General features: G+C 40.5%; 1 protein-coding gene across 3 annotated transcripts; it reads right to left on the bottom strand.

The window, feature by feature from the left end:
- UBE2W (ubiquitin conjugating enzyme E2 W) lies at positions 1-24,393 on the bottom strand. Of its 3 annotated transcripts, none has more exons than XM_044424142.1 (6): positions 24,282-24,393; positions 16,771-16,862; positions 14,079-14,181; positions 10,243-10,398; positions 4,126-4,201; positions 1-3,306 (listed from the first exon to the last, which is right to left on the bottom strand). In XM_044424142.1, exons 1-6 carry the CDS (start codon positions 24,294-24,296, stop codon positions 3,293-3,295), a joined length of 456 nt encoding a protein of 151 aa, XP_044280077.1. In that variant the 5' UTR covers positions 24,297-24,393; the 3' UTR covers positions 1-3,292. The 3 variants fall into 3 exon arrangements, with proteins under 3 accessions (XP_044280077.1, XP_044280076.1, XP_044280075.1); XM_044424141.1 differs by lacking the exon at positions 24,282-24,393 and adding an exon at positions 23,983-24,133; XM_044424140.1 differs by lacking the exon at positions 24,282-24,393 and adding an exon at positions 23,785-23,957.

The following is a 24,393-nucleotide window of genomic DNA, read 5'->3' as shown; positions in this document are numbered from 1 at the left end:
TAAAGGGCAAAAATCTTTAATGTACTGGAAATAAAACAAAAAAAGTGCACTATTATAACACTTTATACAAAATCTATGGTGCAGCTGCTTTTGGACATAGGATTCAGGTTATCATACTTCAGACTGGAAAAGGTTACCCAGGGCTTGTGGCATCTTCCCTAGAGAAGGCTAAATCATTTGGGTCTTGATTTTGTAAAATTATACATTTCTAGAAAAGTTAGATAAATGTTTTCCAATGGAATCAATTAGAAAAATCTTTCAAGTAAATATACAATTGAGGTGCAGCATGTGCTGCCACATGTAAAATAACTACATTTAAAGGGGTATTAAACAAATGCATGGAAATCAGTCTATCAATTGCTACATACGGAAGGGAAGTTCCAGGTTCCAAAGAGGTATGCCCCTAACTATCAGTTGCTGTGTAACAATGAGAGATGGATATTGCCTTTATTTGTTGTTTGTTGGCTTTTCAGAGCAATCTAGTTTGGACTTGTAGGAGATAAGATGCTGAAGCCATCTGAGCTAATCTATTCTACTTGGAATTGCTGTAAATTAATTAGATTGCTTTAAATATAGATAACAGTGAGATGGAGCCAAAGTTGTTCCACTGTGCATGAAAAAGTTTCTTCTATTGGCAGAGGGAATCAGAACCCAGAAGATACTTTCGGATGGATGAAGAGTGGGGCAGCAATTTTTGTTCATTCATTCTCTCCCACACATTTCTGCACCACCTTGCACAATACTTTGTGTCTCTTAATCCTTAAGAGAAGATTTCTGGGAGCACTGAGGAATCAGTAAAAATCACTTTTTAAACACAAAATCATCAATGCATGCAGTTCCACTCTGAGCAAATCTAGCTCCAACTCAGTGTTATCACAGTAATTCTTTAAATACAGGAATAGCATAAAGAAACTGAGATACTTTTTTGTTTGTTTGTTTGTTTAGGAATTCCATTTAATCCAAACTGTGATATTTATATAGGCAAATAAAAATATGTGCAACACTTAAGCATGGATTAGTTTGTACATTATCTTTTAAAACCAGTATATTATATTATGGGAACAACTGCATTAGCCTTTCTGATGGACAAATTAATTCAAACTTTCAGACATATGAGGGTATTCCCTTCAGTGGGGATTAGGTAACAGATTGACATGGGTAATTATGTAAATCTACTGTATGCATACATAGTTTTCTAACACACAGTTCAAGTGAATTAAGCAATTATAATGATACCAATTAAATATTCAGTGGTTACTGTTCATGCATATTGCCAGTTTGCATACATCTCTTAATGGATTATGATTTCATTTACAAGTAAAAATATTTGCTAGAAGAAAATCATAAAGAGGAATACACATTCCAAATCCTCAGCATTATTTTTGGCATGAACAAATTATAAAGTGATACTTTTCATTTTGTAACAGAAGAGTATGAACATCTTTACACATTTTTATATTCACAGCATCAGTTCATTTTTGATTGAGACACCAATAAAGATTCCCTTAAAATAGAAAAGATAAAATTTCCTTGTTTAAAACAGCCCTACCAAATCGATAGCTTGTAATTCAGTGCCTGAACAGAACACCATTTTTCTTCCATTTGATTTGTACCCACCCCTGAGTTGAGCAATTATATTTGTCTTAATTATTAGAGAAGATACAGTGGTATGTACATATCTATAAAATTTCTATGTTACAACACAGCAGTAAAAAAAAAGAAAAGAAAGAAAAGCAAAAAAAAAAAAAAAAAAAGATTATCCAACCAATCCTGCTAGGTATGTTTATCTGATCTTGTTCTTACTTTAAAAATCAAGTAAGAGCTTTACTCAATTCAGACATTCATTTATTGACTACTAGGTTTGACTTTTTTTTTTAGTGCAACAATAAGGCATCGTTAAAAAGAGCATTGAAATAGAAAGTTTGCATATGTGTAAAGGTAGTAAGTTTATAAAAGACACATCAGTGCTTCCTAAAAAGACAGCCTAGATGCGACATCAGAAAATTACATAGAGGTGAAGAACAATTCACTATTGTTTAACAATTGTTTTTCTATATAAAAAGGTAAATCTAGCTGTAGTCAGATCTTTGAAGAAAAACCTGGAAAAATTGCTATGGCTGTATGGGACAAGGAAGATAAGAAAAATATATATATATTTGTCTAAGCTTAAATAAAAAGATCCACACTTTTTTGTCAAAACATTTCATCTCTGCCCAAAATGTATTTCTTCCTTTATAGTACAGGATTAAAAGACAAGATAAATGTTTACAAGGTAAGGAAATAATTTACAAGAAAATATCTTCTGACAGCTTTTCAGTGAAAATATTGTTTTGTAACATTCAAATATGACATATAACACAATGAAAGAAACAGTGAACTCAAACAAAATTTCCAAACATATAAATAAATGAAATATTGTGTAGGCAACAGGGCTCATGCTGAAGGCTAGTATGAAATAACAGTGTGCAATCTACTTGGAAAACAGCTCTAGTGTACATATTAACAAGTCCAATTATGGACTGCAGCAAATTCAGTTGTATCAATGCCATCTGTTCCCATTTCCAGAACAAAGTTTGCCTTGATTAAATCACTCCTACCCTATTTTATTCATACCTTTGCTTCAGAAAGATAATATACACACAAAAAGGTATTTATTTCACCATAGGGATAACATAGTACGTACCTCTCTGCTGATATAACTTGGAAAAATCTTCCTTGTCAAAACATTGACAGTTCATTAAATATGTGATAATCTTATTAGTTCTTTAGCTAAGCATGTTTTAATTCACGCCGCTAGTTTTATGATCACAGTGCACAGAATCCATAGCTAAACAATTAGGTGGCTTTTAACATAAAGGTTACTTATAATCCCAATATACTTAAAACTTTTCAAAGGCTCTATCATGCATCTAACTTTGTGGCAGGGGTATAAGTTTCCTGATACAATCTTTTGCCGGCAATGGATACACCAAAACCGTCAAGAAATTCATATTATTGCACAATACACAAAGACCTGGAATTCTTCCAAAAGTTTAAAAAATCGAAGTCTTTAGATTTTCTGACACCTGCATTAATACTGTATGACCAAGAAAAGCATGTCAGTAGCTTGGCCTGAACCAGCGATCAACATGCGCCCAGAATGCACACTAGTAAAAATGCAGTCTAAGGAAGTAGTCTTCATTGCCTATTTGTCACTTCCAGTCAGGAGGTTATAGTTCAAAGACTGAATGATCAAAGTGCTCATTTTCTCAGTAGGACTATCTTCTGTTAGGAGATTCACAAACTGGTGGCATCAACAAGTGTCATCTTTAAAGCAAAACAAAACAAAACAAAAAATAATGTGTAATAAACATGTATGATGTCCAGAGTCTTCAAAGATCTTTAATGCAAAAATGCTAACTAAGAATACATATTGTAGTAGTGATTAACATATTTGACTTATTTAAGAATGCAGAAACAGGCTCTAGAAAACAGACAGCTTGATCTTCAATAATTAGATTGCTTTGTTCTGCTCAAAGCTGTGACAGAAGCATTATTTGTAAAACCTCCATTGCCGGAGTATCTGTCTCTTGTTGCCTAAGTATCACCTTATCATACAAGGTTTGGGATGGGAGGGGAATACATTTATGTCTGCAAAATTGTCCTGTCAATCCAACCACATTTTTAATTTATTGGACTTTTTGCCGTCTTTGAGAAAGAACATTGTCCCTAAAATAAATACAACTCTATCCATTCTATAGATTTGACAACCAGGGATGGCAATTATTGCAGAATATGAAAAAATGCACAGTATAAAGTGCTAACTTACAAAAAATCAACTCATTGGTTCAGCTATCAGCACTGCCTACTCTCAGTAATTTTCTACAATCACAGGCATGTGTCTTTCTGAACTAAATGTGATACTAGAGATGCCAAGGACAGAATCTGAGACTAACGCATGTATTCTAGCATTGAGCTATAGCAAAATGTGCCTATATAATACGCAAATCTAAGAAAGCAAATCTAAATTCAGTTGCTTGCAAACTGGATACATTTTAATTGTATTACTAATTAGTGATTGTCATTGTACATTTTTGCAATTTATCGTATTCATTCTGCAAAACATTTTTCAGATTGAATACTCACCATGATACCACCATTTTGTTTTCTTTGGATTCTTGTTACATGTTCTTACATAAAATGAATTATCTGGTGGTCGTCTCTGTAATAAAGAAGACTTAACATGTCATTTTAGTATATAAGGGTCATATATATGCAAGAAAAAGTGTGTATTAAAAGTACATTAAGTGGACAGGCAGGGCCACTGGCCGGAGGGACTGATAAGGCCACGCTCAGCCACTGCAAGCCCTTTTGGCTCTGGCCTCTTGGAAGAGCAGCAGAGCAGCAGAGGCACAGGCTGGGAGAGAGGGCTGAGTGACTGGGGGACTGGCGAAGGCAAGGTAGGAGCTGGGCAGTGGAGCAGAGGGCCAGAAGCAGCGGAGAGGAAGGGGGGCGGGGCCAAAGAGGCTAGAGGGGCCAGGAGGAAGCGGACAGGCGGGGCCACCGGCCGGAGGGACTGATAAGACGTCGTCCCTTGTCTGTGTCCCTTAGCTGCGGCCCGGGCTGCCCGGGGACTCCCTTCCCTGAGACACAGCGGTTTGATTGTTTGTGCTGTGCTTTGCTTTTTCTTCCAATTTAAGTTTATTTTATCCTTGTCTGTGTGTGTGCAAGTGGGTTTTTGTCTGGGAGAACTGGGCAAGTGAGAGGAACTGCAGGAGAAACAAGGCAGGGGACCAAGGTAAGGTCTCAGAAGGGATACCGATGGCAGGCCAGGAGATGGCCTTGGCGGGAGTCACAAGTGTTGCGGTCCGCTGCGAGAGCTGCGACATGTTTGCCCTTCTCCCCCAGGAGAGGCAGGGATACACTTGCCCTCGGTGCAAGATGGTGACCCTGCTAGAAGAGGAGGTGAGGTGCCTGAGGGCCGAGAGAGCTCTCCAGGCCCCCCCGGAGCAGCACCCATCTGGACAGAGGGTTGAGGGAGAGGCCACGGGAGGAGCAGCTGCGGAGACATGCAGGTATGTCACCCACAGGAGGAGGAGGCCAGCACAGCCTCCTCCTTCTCCTGGCACCAGTCTGGAGCTGGGAAACAGGTTCTCTCCATTTGGGGAGGCTGGGGCTAATGAGGCCTCTGGGGACCAGCAGGACCCCCAGCCTGGGACGTCAGGCAGCAAGGGGGCCGCTGCGGGAGAGGCGACGGCCAGGGCACGGCCGTTCACCAGCACCAGGAAGGTACGGTGGCGGGTGATTGTTGTTGGGGACTCCCTGCTGAGGGGCACCGAGCCGGCGGTGTGCCGCCCCAACCTGGAGACAAGGGAGGTTTGCTGCCTGCCGGGCGCACACATCCGGCATGTGAAAGACAGACTGGAGCGTCTTGTTTGCCACTCCTGGTGATCCATGTGGGCACAAACGATGTGGCCAGGCAGGGTGTGGTTGGGACCACCAGGGACTCTGAGGCCTTGGGGAAGAAACTCAGGGAGCTGAAGGCCCAAGTGGCCTTCTCGTCAATCTTACCTGTCCGGGGATTTGGGCCAGGAAGGGACAGGAGGGCCTCCAAGGTAAATTACTGGCCTAGGGTGTGGTGCCAGAAGGAACGCTTCAGGTTCCTCGACCACGGCACTCAGTTTCTTGCCAATGGACTTCTGGCAAGGGACAGGTTATACCTCACGAGGATGGGGAAAAGGTGCTCTGGAGATGCTCTAGCGAGCTTTGTCTGGAAGATTTTAAACTGAGCCGGGGGGGGGTTCAGGCCCCCCAGTAACGTGTCTGCACTGGACAAGTGTTGGAGGAGGATCAGGGCTCTGGGAGCAGGGTTTTAGAGATACTGCAGGGACTGACAGGACTCCTACAGAGAGGGGCCAGGTATCAGGGAGGATGGGAGGAAGGAGGAGGCTGGGAACTCCAAGGAAAGGAAGCGGTGGGAAGGAGTTGAGGTGCATGTACACCAATGCCAGGAGCATGGGTAATAAGCAGGAAGAGCTTGAAGCTCTCCTGGGAATAGGAGGGTATGATCTGGTGGGAATCACAGAAACTTCGTGGGATGAAAGGTAAGTCTGGAACGTGAACATAGAAGGGTATCACCTTTTTAGAAAGGACAGGAAGGGAAAGAGAGGTGGGGGGTGTGGCTTTATACATCAGAGAAGGGATAGGATGCAGTGAGATAGAATGCAGCACAGATGGGGATTTGGTAGAGGCAGTCTGGGTGAAACTTAGGGGTTTTGACAGGGAAAGAGACCTGACAGTGGGGGTATGTTATCGCCCTCCAGGTCAACTTGAGACCCTGACAGACCAGATTCTAAGGATATCTCAGGGGAGAGACACAGTAATTATGGGAGATTTCAATCTCCCGGATATTACTTGGGAGACTCACTTGGTGGTGACAGCCAGGTCACGTCGCTTCCTAGAAGCTATAGAGGGAGGGTTTTTCACACAGAGGGTCCAAGAGGCGACAAGGGGGGGGAAACATCCTTGGCTTGGTCTTCACCAATAGGGAGAAGGTGATAGATGAAGTACAGATTAGGGGAGCTCTAGATGCAAGTGATCACTACATCCTTTGCATTGAGATCAGGGGACTGGGGACGTGCAGCAGGTCAAGCACTAGAAGCTGGGACTTCAAGAGGGCCAACTTTGGCCAACTGAAGACCAGACTGGGGAAAGTCTCCTGGGACAGGTTACTGGAAGGTAAGCAAGTTGAGGAGGGGTGGATAGCACTCAAAAGGGAGGTTATGGAGGTGCAAGCCTTGATGATACCTCTAGTCAGTAAGGTGGGGAGGCGGAGGAGAGTGCCGCCATGGATGCGAAAGGAGGTGATTAGAGGGATTAGACAAAAGAGGAACCTCCGTAGGAAATGGGTACTGGGGGAAATAGACAAAAGGGTATACCGGGAGGAGGAGGCCCGTTGCAGAACAATTCTTCGCAAGGCTAAGGCTGATTACGAGCTGAGATTTGCCAAGAATATCAAGAACAACAAAAAGGGCTTCTTTTAGCATGTAAATAGGAAGAGGAAGGGGTGACAAGTGGTGGGACCACTAAATAAGGAGGAAGGAGATCCAGTGACTGATATGAGGGAACAGGCACAGATGCTAAATGACTATTTTGCCTCTGTGTTCTCCCCAAAGCAGGATGGGGGATATCCACATAGGAGATTACATGAGGCTGGGGACTTAGGGGCACAGATTAGAGTCACCCCCCTTGGAGTCGAGGGGCTCCTCAGGGCATTGGATATTACAAAGGCGCCAGGCCCTGACGGGTTACACCCAAGAGTACTTAGAGACTTGGCAGGGGTTCTCTCACGTCCGCTGGCCTCCATTTTTGAGACCTCGTGGAGAACAGGTGAAGTTCCAGAGGACTGGAGGGTGGCATCAGTGGTCCCAATTTTCAAAAAGGGTAGTAGAAAGGACATGGGGAATTATAGACCTGTTAGCCTTACGTCCATTGTAGGAAAAACAATGGAAACGCTCATAATAGAGAAAGATCTAGTGATGCTAGATAGGGAAGGGAGGCTGACAGCCACACAACACGGCTTCCGCAAAAACAGGTCCTGCCAGACAAACCTTGTGGAATTCTATGACAAGGTTTCGAGATGGCTAGATGGAGGGGATGCAGTGGATGTGGTACACCTGGATTTCAGCAAGGCCTTTGACAAAGTGCCCCATGATATCTTGGTGGAGAAACTAAGGAGTTTTGGGATACACCAAAGCACTGTCCGGTGGATTAGGGCATGGTTAACTGACCGAAAGCAGAAGGTAACCATTAAAGGGGAATCATCGGGATGGCGGCCAGTGACAAGCAGGGTCCCCCAGGGCTCTGTCCTGAGGCCAATCCTGTTTAATCTTTTCATTAAGAACATGGAAGAAGGGGTGAACAGTCTGCTGATCAAATTCGCAGACGACACTAAAACTGGAGCAGTGGCCACGACTGAGGAGCAGGTACTCCAGATCCAAAAGGATCTCGACAGACTATGGAAGTGGGCAGGAGACAACAGGATGGCGTTCAATGTGGATAAGTGCAAGGTCTTGCACTTGGGGCATAGGAATAGCTGTCATAAGTACAGGTTAGGTGACAAGTGGCTGGAGAGCAGCACTTGTGAAAGGGACCTCGGGGTACTGGTTGACTGCAGGCTAAACATGACTCAGCAGTGTGATGGTCAAGAGGGCGAACGCCACCCTTGGTTGCATAGCCAGAAGTGTGGCTGCTAGATCAAGAGAGGTATTACTACCACTCTACACAACTCTGGTGCGCCCGCAATTGGAATATTGTGTTCAGTTTTGGGCCCCTCATTTCAGAAAGGATATAGCCAGGTTGGAGTCAGTGCAGCGTAAGGCCACAAGGTTGGCGGCCGGTTTGCAGGGAATGCCGTATGAGGCGAGACTGAGGGAACTGGGTCTCTTCAGCCTGGAGAAGAGGAGACTCTGAGGGGATATATTGGCAACATACAGGCATGTGAGGGGATGTCACATGGAGATGGGTAGAGACCTGTTCTCCCCTGCAGAGGAAGGCAGAACGCGCTCCAATGGAGCAAAGCTCAAGGAGCCAAGGTTCCATTTGGATGCCAGGAAGCACTTCCTGACAGTCAGGACCCCGAGGGTGTGGAATGGGCTTCCACAAGAGGTCGTTGAGGCCCCATCGGTCCGAGTGTTCAAGGATAGGCTGGACGTTCACATGGTGGGCATGTAGCGAGCGGGGCCAGCTGGTGCCGGTGGTCAGACTAGATGGCCCAGGAGACCCCTTCTGACTCGCTCTGTTTCTGTTTCTACAGTAACAGCCATGATGAACAAGTCTGGGATTTCTGAACTTTTTCTTTCCTGAAAATCTGCAGTGTTTTCAACTGCTTCTTTATTACTTCTTGTCTGAAGTGCTGGACTCTTAAGATAGTTCAGACAAAGGTCTTACCTCAGAGCTGGGAATAAGATCTCTAGTTCCCTTGCAGCAACTGCAAAAAGACCTGTGCTGCCTACCTACCAAAGTCAGAAAAGCAACTCTGGAGAGGGCTGATAGGGGCTTCTTCAGTGGGAGGGTGGAAAAGAGATGGTAGTGGCCAGGACTGGAGGCCTGCTGAAGGTGCATCAGCCTCCTTCCATTTCCTTTGAGATGCAATTGTCAGATGGCAAAAAGATGCAGAGTTGATGGAGTACAGAGTTGAACGTCACCTCACCAGTGTAAAAACCATCTATTGCCAACATTGTATTTTGCCCCCGTAAGTCCTGGGCATGAGAATTATGACAGACTTCATTATAAACTGAAGCTAATTTTGAAACAAGTCTGTTGTGCTTGCTCAATAAGCATATGCATTTGTTCCTTTTATATCTAGACCAGATATGTCACAGAGCAGTCAATGTAACATCCAAGAATTTTCTTATGAGGAAAGGTTACAAAGATGGGGGATTTTTAATTTAGAAAAAATAAGTGAGTAAGGCAAAACATGATGAAGGTAAATGTAACAAATAAAATTATGAATGGTGAAGAGAAAGTGAATAGGGAGACATTTTTCTCTCTCATATAATACCAAAATTCAAGGTCATTCAGTGAAACTGAATGCTGAGAGATTTGAGGGAAAGAAAAATGAAGTACTTCTTTGCCCAACACATAGTCAAAGTACAGCATTCACCACTACAAAATGTAGTAATGGCCACCAAGCTAGATAGCTGGAAAGGGAGAATAAGCCTATAAGCAAGCATTAATGATGGCCAAATATAGCCTCCAATATCAAAGTCAGTATGCATCCCAATTTTTTAAAATCACAATATTTAGCACCCCATTCCATGAACATTAAAATAACTATTACTGCCTATATTCTTTGTATTTCAGTTCTTTCTAATAACAGAATTTATGTCTCTCATTCTCCAGCATCACTTATATATGCTTCGGCCAATTTGAAATTACCATTTCATGCACCTGAGGAAGTGGACTGTGTCCATGAAAGCTTGTACCAGAAGAGGTATTTTAGTTTTACAGTGCTAGGAGACTCCTGATTTTTTCTGCAAGAGTAAAACAGCTACCTTTCTCAAAATAATAAATTCAGTGACTTACACTTAACAATGAACAATCAACTTTACCTTCTGATCTAGCATAACTCTCTTACCTTAGAGTTGTCAGACTATTTGGCATCCTTAAAATGTAACAATAAGCATCAGTAAAACTTCAGCTATAGAATGAGAGATCTTTCTATCACTTATTTTTCTGATATTGCTATTTCTGAAGTCATACCTTTTCTTTGCAGCTGGAAAGCATGCTAATAATGCTAAGACAAACTGATTGCACTGAAAGTGCTGGAGACCAGTCTTCTGTTAAAATAGATAAACAGATATGACCATTGCTATAAACATGTGGATGAACAGGAATATTTTCACCGGTAAACATGACCTACAAAATAAAATAAAATAAAATAAAACAATTAACATTTTATTCACATAAAATTCAAAAAGCATTAAACATCAGCTTTAAATTTTAAATGTCTAATACGAAAAGGTATTGTGGATCCAGACTTAGTAATACTTAGAGTAGACCCACTACATTCAATGGGTCAAGTCAATCATGATTAAATCTGGATAATTCATTGCCAATAAAACTTCCAAAAAGCTCTATACTGATTTAGTTTACTGATGAAAAACTACTTCAGTACAACTAAATTATTCAGTCTCATTGGATGTTCTACTTTTGAAACATCCCCTCTGCTCCCTAAGTGTATTAATCACATTCTACTTTTCCTATAGAACACATACTGGATTATTGTAATACATTCTATGTGGGGATGCCCTTGGGATTGGATCTGAAGCTGCAACTAATGGGAAATGATGCAACCAGAACATCTAACAATGGAAATTATTATACCAGTAATGAAAGAATTTCACTGGCTGCCTACTGAACTGAGTTTATGATTTTGTTCCTAACTTAAAAGACCATGGATACCTTGGGGTCTAGCTGTAAAGCACTTCCTTTCATACAGACCCTTCCTATTCACTGAGATTGTTAGGGTTCATTTTGTGTAAGTACATCTGGTGACTGGAAGGAGGACCCCACTGAATATGGTAGCCCCCATTCTGTAGAATGACCTTTCCTTAGAGTTTTGATGAGTGTAATTCCTCCACCTATTCGTGAAACCATATTTACTCATGTGGGCATTCCCAGACATGTAGTGGGTACCACCATCTTCAATTGCTATATTTTCAATATCTGCTGTATGTTTTATTGAACTGATACCAGGTTGTGAATTCCCTTATCTTTTATGGTGGCATAACAGTCTATCACATTTTTCATAAACAGTAAACAAATTTTGAACCTACTAAAAGTTTTAGCTATCTACTACTGACAATGTAACAGAGTTATTTTTCTCACACTACATTGCTATAGTAAATTATTTCAAGCTTCCTTCTCAAACCAAACTTTCCCAAATATCTCAGTACCACTACTATGGGATCTAAATGTTTGGGGACCCAGGAGATCCAGGTTCTAGTCGTCACTGAGCCATGAAGCTCACTGGGTGGCTTTGGGCCAGTGACACATTCTTAGCTTACTTCACAGGGTGACTTTGTGAGGATAAAATGCTAGGGTCCTTACAAGAGGATAAAAGATGGAATATAAATGTAATGTATACCACCATCCAGTTCTTGTAATTTCCATTATTTGGTTTCAAATTCCAACACATTTGTGTCAGTGAATAAACTCATCAAAGAAGTATTATGTTTTCCTCTCTCTGGTCTTCTAAGGCCACAGGTCTGATTTGTTTGTTTGTTTTTATTTTATAGTGGCAAACACCAACATGTGAATTTAAAATAATGTTTAAGCTAATACAAGGCTCCCCCCTCAAAACTGCATTTACGGTATCTTATAAACAATTTAAAATAGATTCATACTATAAGACAGTAAAATACAGTAAAAACATAATTACACTCAGTCCACAGACCTACTTACAGGCCATAGGCATAGTTAAATAAAGCACTCTTTGCTTGCTATTGGAAAGAAAGCCAAGAGGTTGTGATCCTAGGCTTCTTTGGGAAAGTTTTGGGAGCCTGAGCCTGGCCACTGAAAAGGCCCTCTTCTGTATCATCAAACATGCTTCTAATGGTGGCAACCTTGAAAGAAAAACCCCTCCAGAAGATTGTAAGGACTGAGCAAGCTTGTATGGGAGAAGATGATCTTTCAGACCTTTAAAGGGCTTTATAGGTCATTAACCAGCACTCTGAACTCTGCCTGGAAACAGACTGATAGCCAGTGAAGCTGCAGTAACAAGGGAGTCATCTGCAGTTGGTGCAGTAGCTTCAGCTGTTCAAATCCACTCCCGACCTTTGCCAAGACCTAGACATCAGATTCAGGGCCAAGTCCAAGAGAACGAAGCCTGAAGCTTCAGGGGGAAAAAACCTCCATCAAGCACAGGTTGGATACCTATTCCATGATCTGCGTTTCAAATGAGTAGGAGTACCTCTGTCTTCTTTAGACTAAGCTTCAACATGCATGTTCTCATCCCATCCATTACTGAAAGCAAGGACCAGTTTAGAAGCATATCAGCTTCCTTGGATTTAGATGGAAAGGAAAAACATAGCAGGGCATTGTCAGTATTGGTGGTAACAAACCACAAAGGCCCTCACAACCTCTCCTAGTGGATTTATGTAGAAGTTAAATAGGATGGGAAATAAGATGGAACCCTAAAGAATACCATAAGGCAATGGCATTGAACATGAATTCCAGCACCACCTTCTGAGATTCATATTCTAAGCAGGTCGAGAGCCAATGTGTAACAATACCTCTCAGTCCCATCTCAAACAGATGGCCCAGAAAAATACCATGGTTGGTGACAGTGAAAGTGGCTGAAAGAATTCACAGCTCACAAAAGCAGTACTCAAAGACACACACATTTTATCCAGTTTCTGGCGCAAAGTGTTCACCAAGGTGACCAAAGCAGTTTCTGAAGCCAAGTAGAGATATATCTTGATAATTCATCTCATACAGAAATCGCTTGATCTGAAAAGCCACCAGATGCTTTAGGACCTTGCCCAAGAATGGAACATTGTAATCCATCCAGAAATTATTCAACATAGTTGTGTTCAATTAACATTCTTTAAAAAAAAAAAAAAAGAACAAAGGTCTTTCCACCACCTCCTTCAGGCAAAACAGAAGCATACCTTGCTGTAAAGAGGCATTCAACTGCTGCTCTTACACACTTAACAACTAAGTGAGGAAGGGCAAGGGTCCAGTGTACAAGCGGAAGGTCTCACTTCTCCAAGAATCCTGTCCAGGTCCTCTGACTGTACCATTTGAGAAATACCCATTGCAATTGGACAAGCAGGAACCAAAGTTGCATCCAGTAGATCTACCTCAACTATGGCATTCAAGTTGGCACAGCTACAGTCAATTTTATCTGCAAAGCATCATGCAAACTGATCACAGTGGCCTGACAAATGGTCTACTGCTGCTTTTTGTGGAGCAATGTGTAACAGGTTGCTTACTACCTGAAAAATCTCTGATGGGTGATTCCTATCAGAAACTTTGGTGGAAGAGGGTATCAAATTTCTTTGCTGCCCTCATTGCCATAGCGTAGGATTTCAAATAAGCTCTAGCCCATCTCATATTTTTTTCTGAGTTTTCAGTTGATGCTGCTGTAGTCAACATCTCACTTATTGCATCACCTGCAGCACCCTGGATAATCATAGGACTCCATTTTGTGGAGGAGGACACTCTGGATCATGAATGTCAAATGCGTGAGCCATTGCTGTGTCCCACGGATTAACCACGACTGTGACAGAATTGCTTACCAGGAATTGTAGAAGCCATCTGGATCCATTAGTTTCTTGGGACAGCCTATCTTAATGGGCCCTTTGCCCCGTAAAGCAAGTCTAAATTCTGCCAAGCAGTGATCTGCCCATGACAAAGGAATTTTAGAAAGTTCCTTCACCAAGGTCATTATAATCCCACCCAACACAGAAAACAAAATCTAAAGGGTGCCCCGATAAATATTTAACAGAACTAAAGTTATAAACAATCTAGATTCAACTTTTACCATACAACCATTTCAAAATTTAAGCAAAACATAAGTAAATATAAGATACCTGAGGAGAGTCAAATGGATAACGACTACTAAATTTAAATAGCAGTTGAAATTTCTCCCCTTCATATAATGTTCCAGGAGCACCATCCATGTCTACAATCCACCTGTGGAAATAAAATGAATTATAAATGTGAAAAGACGTAACAGAAACTGCTTTTAAGAAAGCTTTATAATGTATCCATTCATCTATCCTTTAACTGAAACAGTTTCACAGTATTTGCTGGTTTTAATTTTTAAGCGTTATTTTAACTAGCTTATTTTAAAGTAATGTAAATGTTGAGATGCTTTCAGAATTTAATATTGAATTTTACTGTTTTATATTGGAAGGTGCCTTGGGAAGACCATGGCTTTGAAAGACAGCTATGATATATATTTATCTTTTAGAAAAGCACTTTGGAAATTGCTATTGACAAATTCTACCCTTTCTGAAATTGTCTTAATGCATTTTAACAACTCAGGTTATGCTATCATATCAGACCAATCCATGTAAAGTGCAGAGGTAATGTTGACGTTTTTGCTCTGTGTTTCTCAGGGCCCCTTCTGTTCACTTTCTCACCTCTATACCACATAACACACATTACAGAAATCTTCAACAACCCTAACACTAGATTCAGTATAAAGGGACGTAAGATTTCTCTTCTTCTTCCAGCATACCATATGCCTCCCTGAAACTGCCTTGGATGCCAACTTGGATGACTTTACAGGGGTATTAGACAAAGTCACTGAAGATATGACTTCCTGTGAGTACCAAATGCTAGAGAGCATGAATAGGAAATTGTTATAGTGCTCATGTCCTGCTTGTGGGCTTCCCATTTGGCTATCCACTTTGGGAACAGAATGCTCTGCTAGGTACCTGTTTGGCCTGATCCAGCAGAACTGTTCTTATATTCTTATGCATTTATGCATATATCAACTATATTCATTTAGTCCAGATTATTTGATAATTTCCACAGAACATATAAAAAGAGAGGGGTGGGTGAGAGAGAAAGAGAGAAAGAGAACTGGCTGTCAAGTGGCTTCTGTAATTCCATGTAGGGATCCACAATCTATTCTTCTAAGACAATGCCACAGTACCTTGGGGGTTGCTCATGGTCACCCCCCCATTTTCTGATAATGAACATATAATGTACCCTTTTGATGCTCACATGCCCATACACATTTCTTGTGAACAAACAAATATAAAAAACACTCCTGCTGAGCTACACAGAAAATTTTCGTTTGCCCAAGGCTTCATTTGTGCTAAAACTCAGCAGGGATGAGCTTTGGAATGTTTTCTATACTAAGTTTTATGTTTTGGAATCTGTGAAGTGACCATGTTGCAGAGTTACTGAACAACTCCATCTGATCAATGGTGTTCCTTTATTCCTGAATGCGATTCAGAACAAATTGAACTACTAAACTACTCAGAACTAGTGATCAATTTTTTTCTGTGAAGGCTATTCATTTCCATTACTGAGAATGAGTATACCTTCCTTACTTGTTAAAACAAGTGCCTTTACAAAAAGTTTTCCCAGATGCATCAGAAATAAAGAATGTTGTTTTTCCCATACAGTTATTTGTTTTTCTGATTATTTCGCTATGTATTACCTTAGATTATATCAAGCCTATTCTGCACCCCATCCACCAGAAAGTAATAGAAACCAGAGGCCAGCAAAAAAAGAAAGAAAAACACCGACACCAATAGAAGAAGTGAACAGTATTGATGTGATTCTGACTGTTTTTGGTGGAACTGTGAAAGCAGGTAGGAAAGGGATAAAGGGAGAAAGTGTCATGGGACATTGACAAAACTACAAAACAGTAATAGCACAAAGGATGTGTTTCTCTCCTGCCCGCCCAGGCCTCTGGCTGCATGTCATTTGCTGCATGGACTCCATGCTGGACAAATCAGGAGAAATTGTTTTAGAGTACATGCTACTTGAAATGAATCTGAAAGTGTATAAGTAAAACCATTCAAAATACTATATTATCTTTATTGAAAGTCTGTATTAAATAATTTAAAGTGTTCTGTGTGCATTTATCCTACTGCACCTTTGACTAAGACTAGGCTAAAAAGCTCTAAATAGTCACAAAACTACCAAAGGCAGCCTCCTTTAAAAATAACAAAAATAAATAAAAAGTGACAGATGCCCTTTTAAATCACATCTCCAAGTAAGCAATGTGTATGCCTAAAACAGTTGAAGCTGACAGCAAAGCTGATCCACCCATGCATTACATTGGTTCCTGATTCAGTGATCTAGTACTGAGAATTGTGCCCACAGCTTTCTTCAGATCATGCAAACACACAAGGACACCAACAGGCAACATTTATGTAATACGGTATAATTGCTATGTAGGGTATAATTATTTTAGTATTTCGTGAAAAGGTGGTAACACTCTTTAACAAATACTCAGTGTCCCAACCACAAGATGCACAGACCAAATGACTCCAAAGCTAGATTTAAAATATGAATATTCTTAATTGATTAAACTTTCTGTACACTTAAAGAAAACTTCGTGAGTAACAAAACAAGGCCAACTGTGTTAACTGTATACAAGTTGCATACCAGCATGCCATGCTACATTGAAAATTAATGTCCGTGTGTGTGTATATCTCTCTCTCATACATTGTATATTTTACTTTTTGTAAGCAATATATTACCCAGAAAAAATAATCATGTCCACAGAACAGAAATTATGAAAATACAGAAACTCACTGTGTAATTGAATTTTGTACACTCTTTTCATTTAAGGTCATTCCTGGTGGCGGATCATTCTGTAAAGCCAATAGCTCTTTCTGTAGTCTCTTCTAAAAGAAAACAGTGCACTTTTTAAAATATTTCATTTTATACACACACACACACACACACACACACTTTGCTATATATTGCAGCTAGGTAACATACAATTTTGCCAAACACAATGGTCATACCTTAAAACATGGATAAAAATTTAATTAAATTTAAAAATTAAGAAGAGCTAAAACATACAGGGAAGAATGACCCTGTAAAAAAATAATATTTGGGATGGGTAGTCTTCCCATGGGATGGATAACTTAAGTATATCGTTAAAATCCTTGGCATAAAAGAAAGTCTTAACTTGGCATTAAAAAAAGATGACAAGGTTGGCACCAGTCACTCCCTGAGCTTCCCTTAGAGGAGCCTTCCACTAGGAGGAAGGCCCCAGAGCACAGTGTCCAGCTAGATTGTGGTAAAAAGAGGTGTTTCCACAGGTATTGTGGTCCCAAGCCATATAAGTCTTTATGGATTAAGACCAGCATCTTGAAGCATGCCGGCAACTAAAGCAAGTGGGCCAAAACTGGCCTTGTGTGTTTGGGCGTACAGGTTCCAATTACTGATCATGCTGCTGTATTCTGCATGGTCTGCAGCTTCTGTCTTCAAGGGCAGCTCCATGTAGAGTGCATTACAGTAATCTGATTTAGAGGCTGCAAATAGAAGATTACTGAACACAGGCTATCCATATCTAGATAAAGGCATAGCTATCCAGGTGTAATTTTTAATGTTTCTTTTGATACAGTGTTGTGGTATTTTATAAAAAGTAACCCTGATGGACATCCACTGAGCATTCATGTGTTAAGTTAAAACCTTTATTAATTTAATCTCCCTCTAACATTATTTGTATCATATTTTTTCACCTTTAGCAATATCTTTCAATTGAAAACCAGGCAATCAGACCCTGACAGTTGTGCACAATTACTTTATACACAGCCTTGTCTTGTCATCTTCCATGGATACACTTACTCTACTTTGAGGAAACATACAAAGTAATTGACCAAAAGATTACACATAGGACAGTTATAAGATTGCTGTTCTGAAAAAACAACAAAATGAACATCATGAACACACAGTTATGGGCAATTTTTGAAGACTACTCCCAGTCATGCTCTTCTGACATGCCAGGAAAAAATAGTACCAAATAAAAAGGGATAATGATTGGGGTGGGGAAAAAGAAGCAAGCCACATTAAGTCAAATCATCTGTTGGGTGTACCATGGGATGTTCTGTGAAAAACCCACACTAGCTTATTCTCAGAGTGCCTTAGTTCATTGTGCAAAAGCAGTCATTCAATGGTACAGAAATCTAGAAGTATGAGGCAACCAAAAAAGAGTAGGTGAGAGAGGAAGGGAATGAGAGAGATGCAAGACAAGTTCATAAATACTAGTGTTTCAGCATAACTTAAAAGTACAGAAAACCTAAAGCAGCAGGAAAGCATTATTCACAGGCAATGTCCTTGATCTGTCTCATACTAGGAAATTATGGGAAAAACAATGAAATCTAAGCCACCACCAGAGTTTTGCATAGCCAAGGTTATAAAAAAAGGTCACTAACATGAGCTGGAATATTAACCATTCACTATAACTGGACACGTGATTATTCTGTTCATGTTAGGGTCAAATTAAACATACATTTAAAGATATCTGTGCATCTTCAAAGGTACGAAAATATAACTGTGATGTATCAGCATATTTTTACATAATTTATATTCCAGGTGAAGAACCTCAGACTAGGCCCCCAACTTGGCCCCCTATCCCCTACATGTCTAATCAATAGGGTATTGAAAAAAAAATTCAAAAAATGTTGGAGAGGCTTTCTGGGCTTGGAGAACCCTGATAAAATCATTCACTGTGATTCGTCCTCTTTCATGCTTCTGTAGATTAAAAGCAATCACTTCCCATTTTAATCAGATACTTTTTTGTTGTAGCCAAAGTCAGAAAAATGTGATTCATTAAATTATGGTTTCAGAACAATTCATGATCTGAAAATACTGACCTAGCTTTTCTTCACTAATCATTATGTATACCAAGTTTAGGTGTCACAAGAAACTGGGGTTTGTTTAAACTTTGAGGCAAAATCTTCCAACCTGTTTCATGAACACAAAAAAGTACACAGGAACTTATTCCCATTCCAGAAGAGCACAGTTTCCCAAAGTACCAGGACTAATTTCAGAAGCCTAAGTAAATCTAGGAATTATTACTGTTTTCTTTCAAGAATGGATTAAACTTTGTATTCTAACCCTAAACTACATCAACATCACACACAAAAAGGCCTACAACCATACTAGTCTTTGACATAGTTGATAATATTGTAATCTATTTCCCAGTAGTAATGTTTGTTAAGAACATATACATCAGATATTTTATGATAATTAAAGCCATCAGATTATTTGTCCTAGGCCATCTAGCAGGTTGTCTGTCTCAGTGACAATTTGTTCTGATGTACTCATGTTCTCCACTGCTCTAAAATGAGCCTATTTCTTCTTTAAAATGTATCTTTTATTGCTAGAAGTAGTAAAATAGATTATGAAACAAGCTAGCACTCTTATTAAACTGTTCTGTTTTAATCTTCAAGCGTTACATTTTCTTAGTGCAATTAATTCATGTAATTCATTTAAAAAATGTTTCACCCTCTTCTAGATAGTAAATTGGTACACTATCATAAAAATCTGGCAATTTCCAAAGGAATAGCCTAGTTAGCTAGGTGGTGGTGGTGGTGGTGGTGGTGGTTGCAGGAAAAAAGTAAGGGCAGCTTCTGTAATCATACTTACTTCTGAAGTCTATAATCCACTTCATCAGACGTGTGAAGTGTGATTCAGAGTTTCAGGTTTACATATACCATATAGTGTGGTTGTGGTGGTATTGCTGGGAAAGGGGGAATTATAAATGGTGAAGGCATAAGGAAATTAAATGCAAAAAGTACTGGAAAATGGTCTTTCACCAACAGTGCTGCTGATAATAAATTCTCTGATACTAGACAAACTAATCAACACATGTATTATGATACATCATTTATCCCAGCTGTAGCTTCTAGCAATGAAAAAGAACTTGTAGATGAACTCTTAACTTTTGCTTTCTCTAATCTCCTTTAAAAATAAGTTTGCTTTTGGTTTTTTTTGCTCCACAATGACCACTTTAATGTCAAAACAACAGTATTTTCCTACTAATTTTTGACTGTTGCCATTTCTGATGCCAGATTTGCATCCACTATTATTGTTCACAGAGTTTGTCCTGTTTTTCTGCATGTAGGATGCAGAAAGGTATTGCTGACATATCACATTAGAAGGGCAAATGAATGAATTCCTACTGTTGTGTATGATAGGATAAGCTCCTGTAATAGTGTTGTCAGAGTAGATATGGAAACAGAACTAGCATCTGGCTCTGTTCCAGGATCTGGTCTCTGTGTTTGCACCTTGCCTACAGGACCTGCTGCACTACTGAGCAGCTGCTTTAGGTTATGAGGCTGTCTGTTAACAAGTATAAGCCTTCTGGTCCAGGGCACTGGCATGGAAAGCATTGTCTAGGATGGGATGTAGAAAACAGATATGTTTGAGTGGCTTTAGGTGGTTTAGTAATATCAACCAGAGTTATGTTTCCCCTTTCATTTCCTGGGGACCACTATGGTTTCATCAATCTGTTATTTTATATATATATGTGTGTGTGATATTTTAGTATGCAGAATGCCTGATTTTAATATCCAGTACCAGCATGCTTGTGTTATGCAACTGTGTTATGCTGGGACTCCCAGTACTTTTTGATTTAATGTTCTGTTTACAATTCTTGCCCCGCCACCACAAACACATACCATATGTACTTTATATAAACATGAAATTCTCAATAACACTTCCTACATCTGTTGAAGTAGATTATACTCCATGAAAGCTTATGACAAATACATTCACATTTAAGGTGACATAATACTCTTTCAACAAAATGTAGAATACTGTAAAGTATGCAACTTGTACTGATGATCCTTCTTTGTGGAATTCATTGTTACTAAATATCAAAATTTCAAATTTGCAATCGTTAGAATATGTCATCCGATGAATTTTCACTGAATAGAATTTCTATCCCAAGTAGTCAAGTGTGCTCCATCATGTTATACAAATACACATACTGGAAATAACAGTATTTAATCCATTCCCTTGATTCTCTTTTCAAATTGCCCAGGGAAAAATGGCCTCCTAACATAGTATCTGAAAGTTTAATAAGTACCTTTGGCAGAATAGTACCTACAGTGAGAAATAAAAAATACAATGGTTTCTACCAATGCCAGAATGTTACCAATAACCAGATAAAGAAATTAAAACAACTGCAACACAACTTATATCCTGATTAAAAGGTTCTTTCAGAGGTATTGCAGCAATACCTGAGAATCTGCCTATTATCTAACAGTGCAATCCTTTCCATATGTACTAAGTAGCATGCCCCAGTGAACTGGGACCATATTGTAGTGTAAAAACTAGGAACTAAACAACTAAATAAAAGTTAGAAGAAGCCTAATAACAGAGAAAAAATAAAAATCCTAAATGTATTTGTTTGTGTTTAACTGTTTTCCGTGTTCCACAAGTCAATGCCATATTTGTGGATTTTAAAAGCAACTTCTCCCCACTGTTTCAATGCAATTTTATTAAGTTCTCTTCTAAAATGTCAGTACATTAAATAAAACCAAAACGGATAGTCAAATTGGAGATAAACAAGTTTCTTAGTCTTCTGCCCATCAAGCTCTTCAAAACTGCTAGATATATGCTTTTATGTTTTATTCAGTTTTGCTTTAAATAAGGGATGACTATTGCAAACCCCAAGGTGTGCATGATACTCACCCCAAAGGTTTGTGCACCCCAAAGGTATCCTGACCATCCATATGGTTCCCTTCCCCAGCAATCTTTTTACAAATAACTTTTATTTGCTTATGCCAGCAAGAAAAGAAAAAAAATCATATCAGAATCATGGATGAAAATTGAAGTGAAGGCTTTCATGTCATCCCTTAGTTATCCTTATATCAATCATGTTTTGCCATCACTGTTGGTAGCAAGGAAATAATGTTCTTTACCAAGATCCCTTGGATGTGTTAAGCATGTATGCTTCCATTTATGGTGCCTGACCTTGAAACCAGCATCTTGTTTAATCCTTGGGTTCAAAAGGTTGTGCACCTCTATATTAAAAGAACACAAATATTTTCATGTTGTCTTTGCGTTCTGGGCTAGTTTGTATGATATGAATAAAGTATGTGAAGGCTACCGTTTCGAATATATAACACTGGCCAAGATACATAGTGGCTGTCAGAGTGTCTGAACCCAGGTGACAAGAATTATTTAAGGATTAAACATGGTATCTTTCAGGGCTCTATGAAGGATTGCTTAATCCTCAAATCCTCATCCTCTGCTGCTTTAGTTTGGACAACATGACAAGCCACAACAGACTCCTGCTGGGTTTGCACATTTATAATGGCAGTCAACACATACCACGCCATCCCATGGTTTACCTAAACTACAGTCAGTTGTCCTGTTGATCAAATCCAACATAAGTTACAGAAAAGTAATGAAGTCCATGGTGGATTCCATGTATTTGTAGGGGTTTTGACAATATTTCATAATTTTTATTTTAATTTGTATAAACACTATTAGCATAAAGCTGCCTTATAAATATCCTATTTGGTTGAGTATGTAACTTGTTTTATGGTACTTTAACTTAAAATTAATGTTAAAAAATTGAAGTCAGAATAACATAAATTGTTGATTTTAAAACCTATGAGAACTTCTGTGATACCTTAAAACTAAGTACATGCTGTGGCATGCACCAGGCAAGACCCTCTTATAGGATGATGCACATGCTAACTGAAATGGTGACATGTATACCTGATCTGCATGCCAAAAATCTGTTTAAAATAGACCATGAGATACAGTAGATGAATCTCATTTATTCATAATATTTCTATTAAATGTTCTATTAAAAGTATTTATAGAATACTTTTCTTGATTTGCTTTACATACATTATATTAATAATCTTTACTAGGTAGAGAAGTATGGGATAGAACAAATTGGGGAGTATTTGCTAAGGTAAGATTGGAATTGGAATCTTAACCAGTTTCAAAGCCCATTCTCATTCTATGGTCTAGCACATGGTGAGCAGAAGACAGACCAGAATCTATCAGTAGATTACTGGATAATTTGCAGCAAATTGCAGGAGGTCCAAAATGAGTTTTAACTACTCATAACAAAACTAAAGGATCCTCTCACACCACTACCACAAAAATGTTATGCGGAGAGAATCCCAGATCAGTAGTTATTTGCATGTAGATCTGAACTTGTATACAAAGGTGATCCCATCCCAATATGGCACAGTGAGTGAGATACAGCTGTCATTCTGAGCCTAGCTCCATCCTGTTTGTATCAGCTGCTGGACTATGAGGTTCTAGTAAGAAGAACAGTAGATTCCACAAGCCTGAAGTTTTCCCATACCTGATACAGGAGACCACGGACGATAAGCAAAACTCCAAAGCATCTTACAGAGAAAGGCTGTCCTGAAACAGTGACAGAGGCTACACAGCTATTGTCAGTCTCACTAAAATAAAACACCATGACCAACATTTGAAAGAATGGGGGGGGGGGGGACACTGAGATGCCTTTCCAGACTTCCTAAGGTTGAGTGAGCCCCCCCCCCACACACACACACTCCCCTTGTTCCTAAATGCTTTCTCACACTCACACATATACCCTACATGGAAAATAGGACCGAAAAGAAAAAAGAAGTTGCAGAGAAAACGAGTTATGAAAAGAAAACACACACACAGCTGAAGTCACCAGTGTACAAACAAGCCTGTCATGGCAAGCAGGCCCAGGCAGCGTCTCTGCCCACATCCACAGCCAAGCAACCCAGGCCAAGCCGTGCCCAGGGCCAGAGCCACACCTAGGGAAGAGCCGCGGACGCCACGCACCTGCTCTTCTTCCTGATTCAAGCCCAACAGAACAGCCTCTCTCAGCCCTCTTTCCTGCCTGATTCGCTGCCTCGCCCGTGGAAAGAGCTTTGGCCTCATCTGTCCTCTCTTCCTTGGGCAGTCGAGTGAGGAAGGGTTTTCGCCCGGCCTCTCCCATTCCCTCTCTCCCCGTCTCTGAGCAGCAAACGCTCCTCTCACCGCGGCCCCCTTCCGCTCCTTCTCTGCGGCCGCGGGCGCGGCAGACCCGACAGCGTCAACTGTCCTCTCCCCGAGCCGCATCCAGACACCAGCGCAGAGAGGAAGCGCCCTGACTCCAACCGTCACCAACCCCTGCTCGCTGCCCGATAGCAGCAGCAGCAGCAGCAGCTGGAGCGTCGCTCTTCCCTCCCGTCGTCGCGCCGTCGTCTCCCTCCCCTCCTCGTCCAAGCCCGGTCGAAACAGAGCCACCTGGGAGGATGAAAGGACACGCCATCCAAGCCACGCCGCAGGCTGCTCACCTGCATAGACGCCATGATGGATCCGCCTCCCCACTCCCCCGTCCCTTTCTGCGTCGCCGGCCGGGACAGGGAGAGACGCAGCGCGGCGGCGGCGGCGGCGGCGGCGCCGGCA

This window comes from Varanus komodoensis, unplaced genomic scaffold (assembly GCF_004798865.1).
Source record: "Varanus komodoensis strain SLA01 unplaced genomic scaffold, ASM479886v1 scaffold14_1, whole genome shotgun sequence".
NCBI classification, from domain to species: Eukaryota; Metazoa; Chordata; class Lepidosauria; order Squamata; family Varanidae; genus Varanus; species Varanus komodoensis.
Note: the sequence above shows the minus strand (reverse complement) of the source record. Positions and strands in the feature narration are given on the sequence as shown.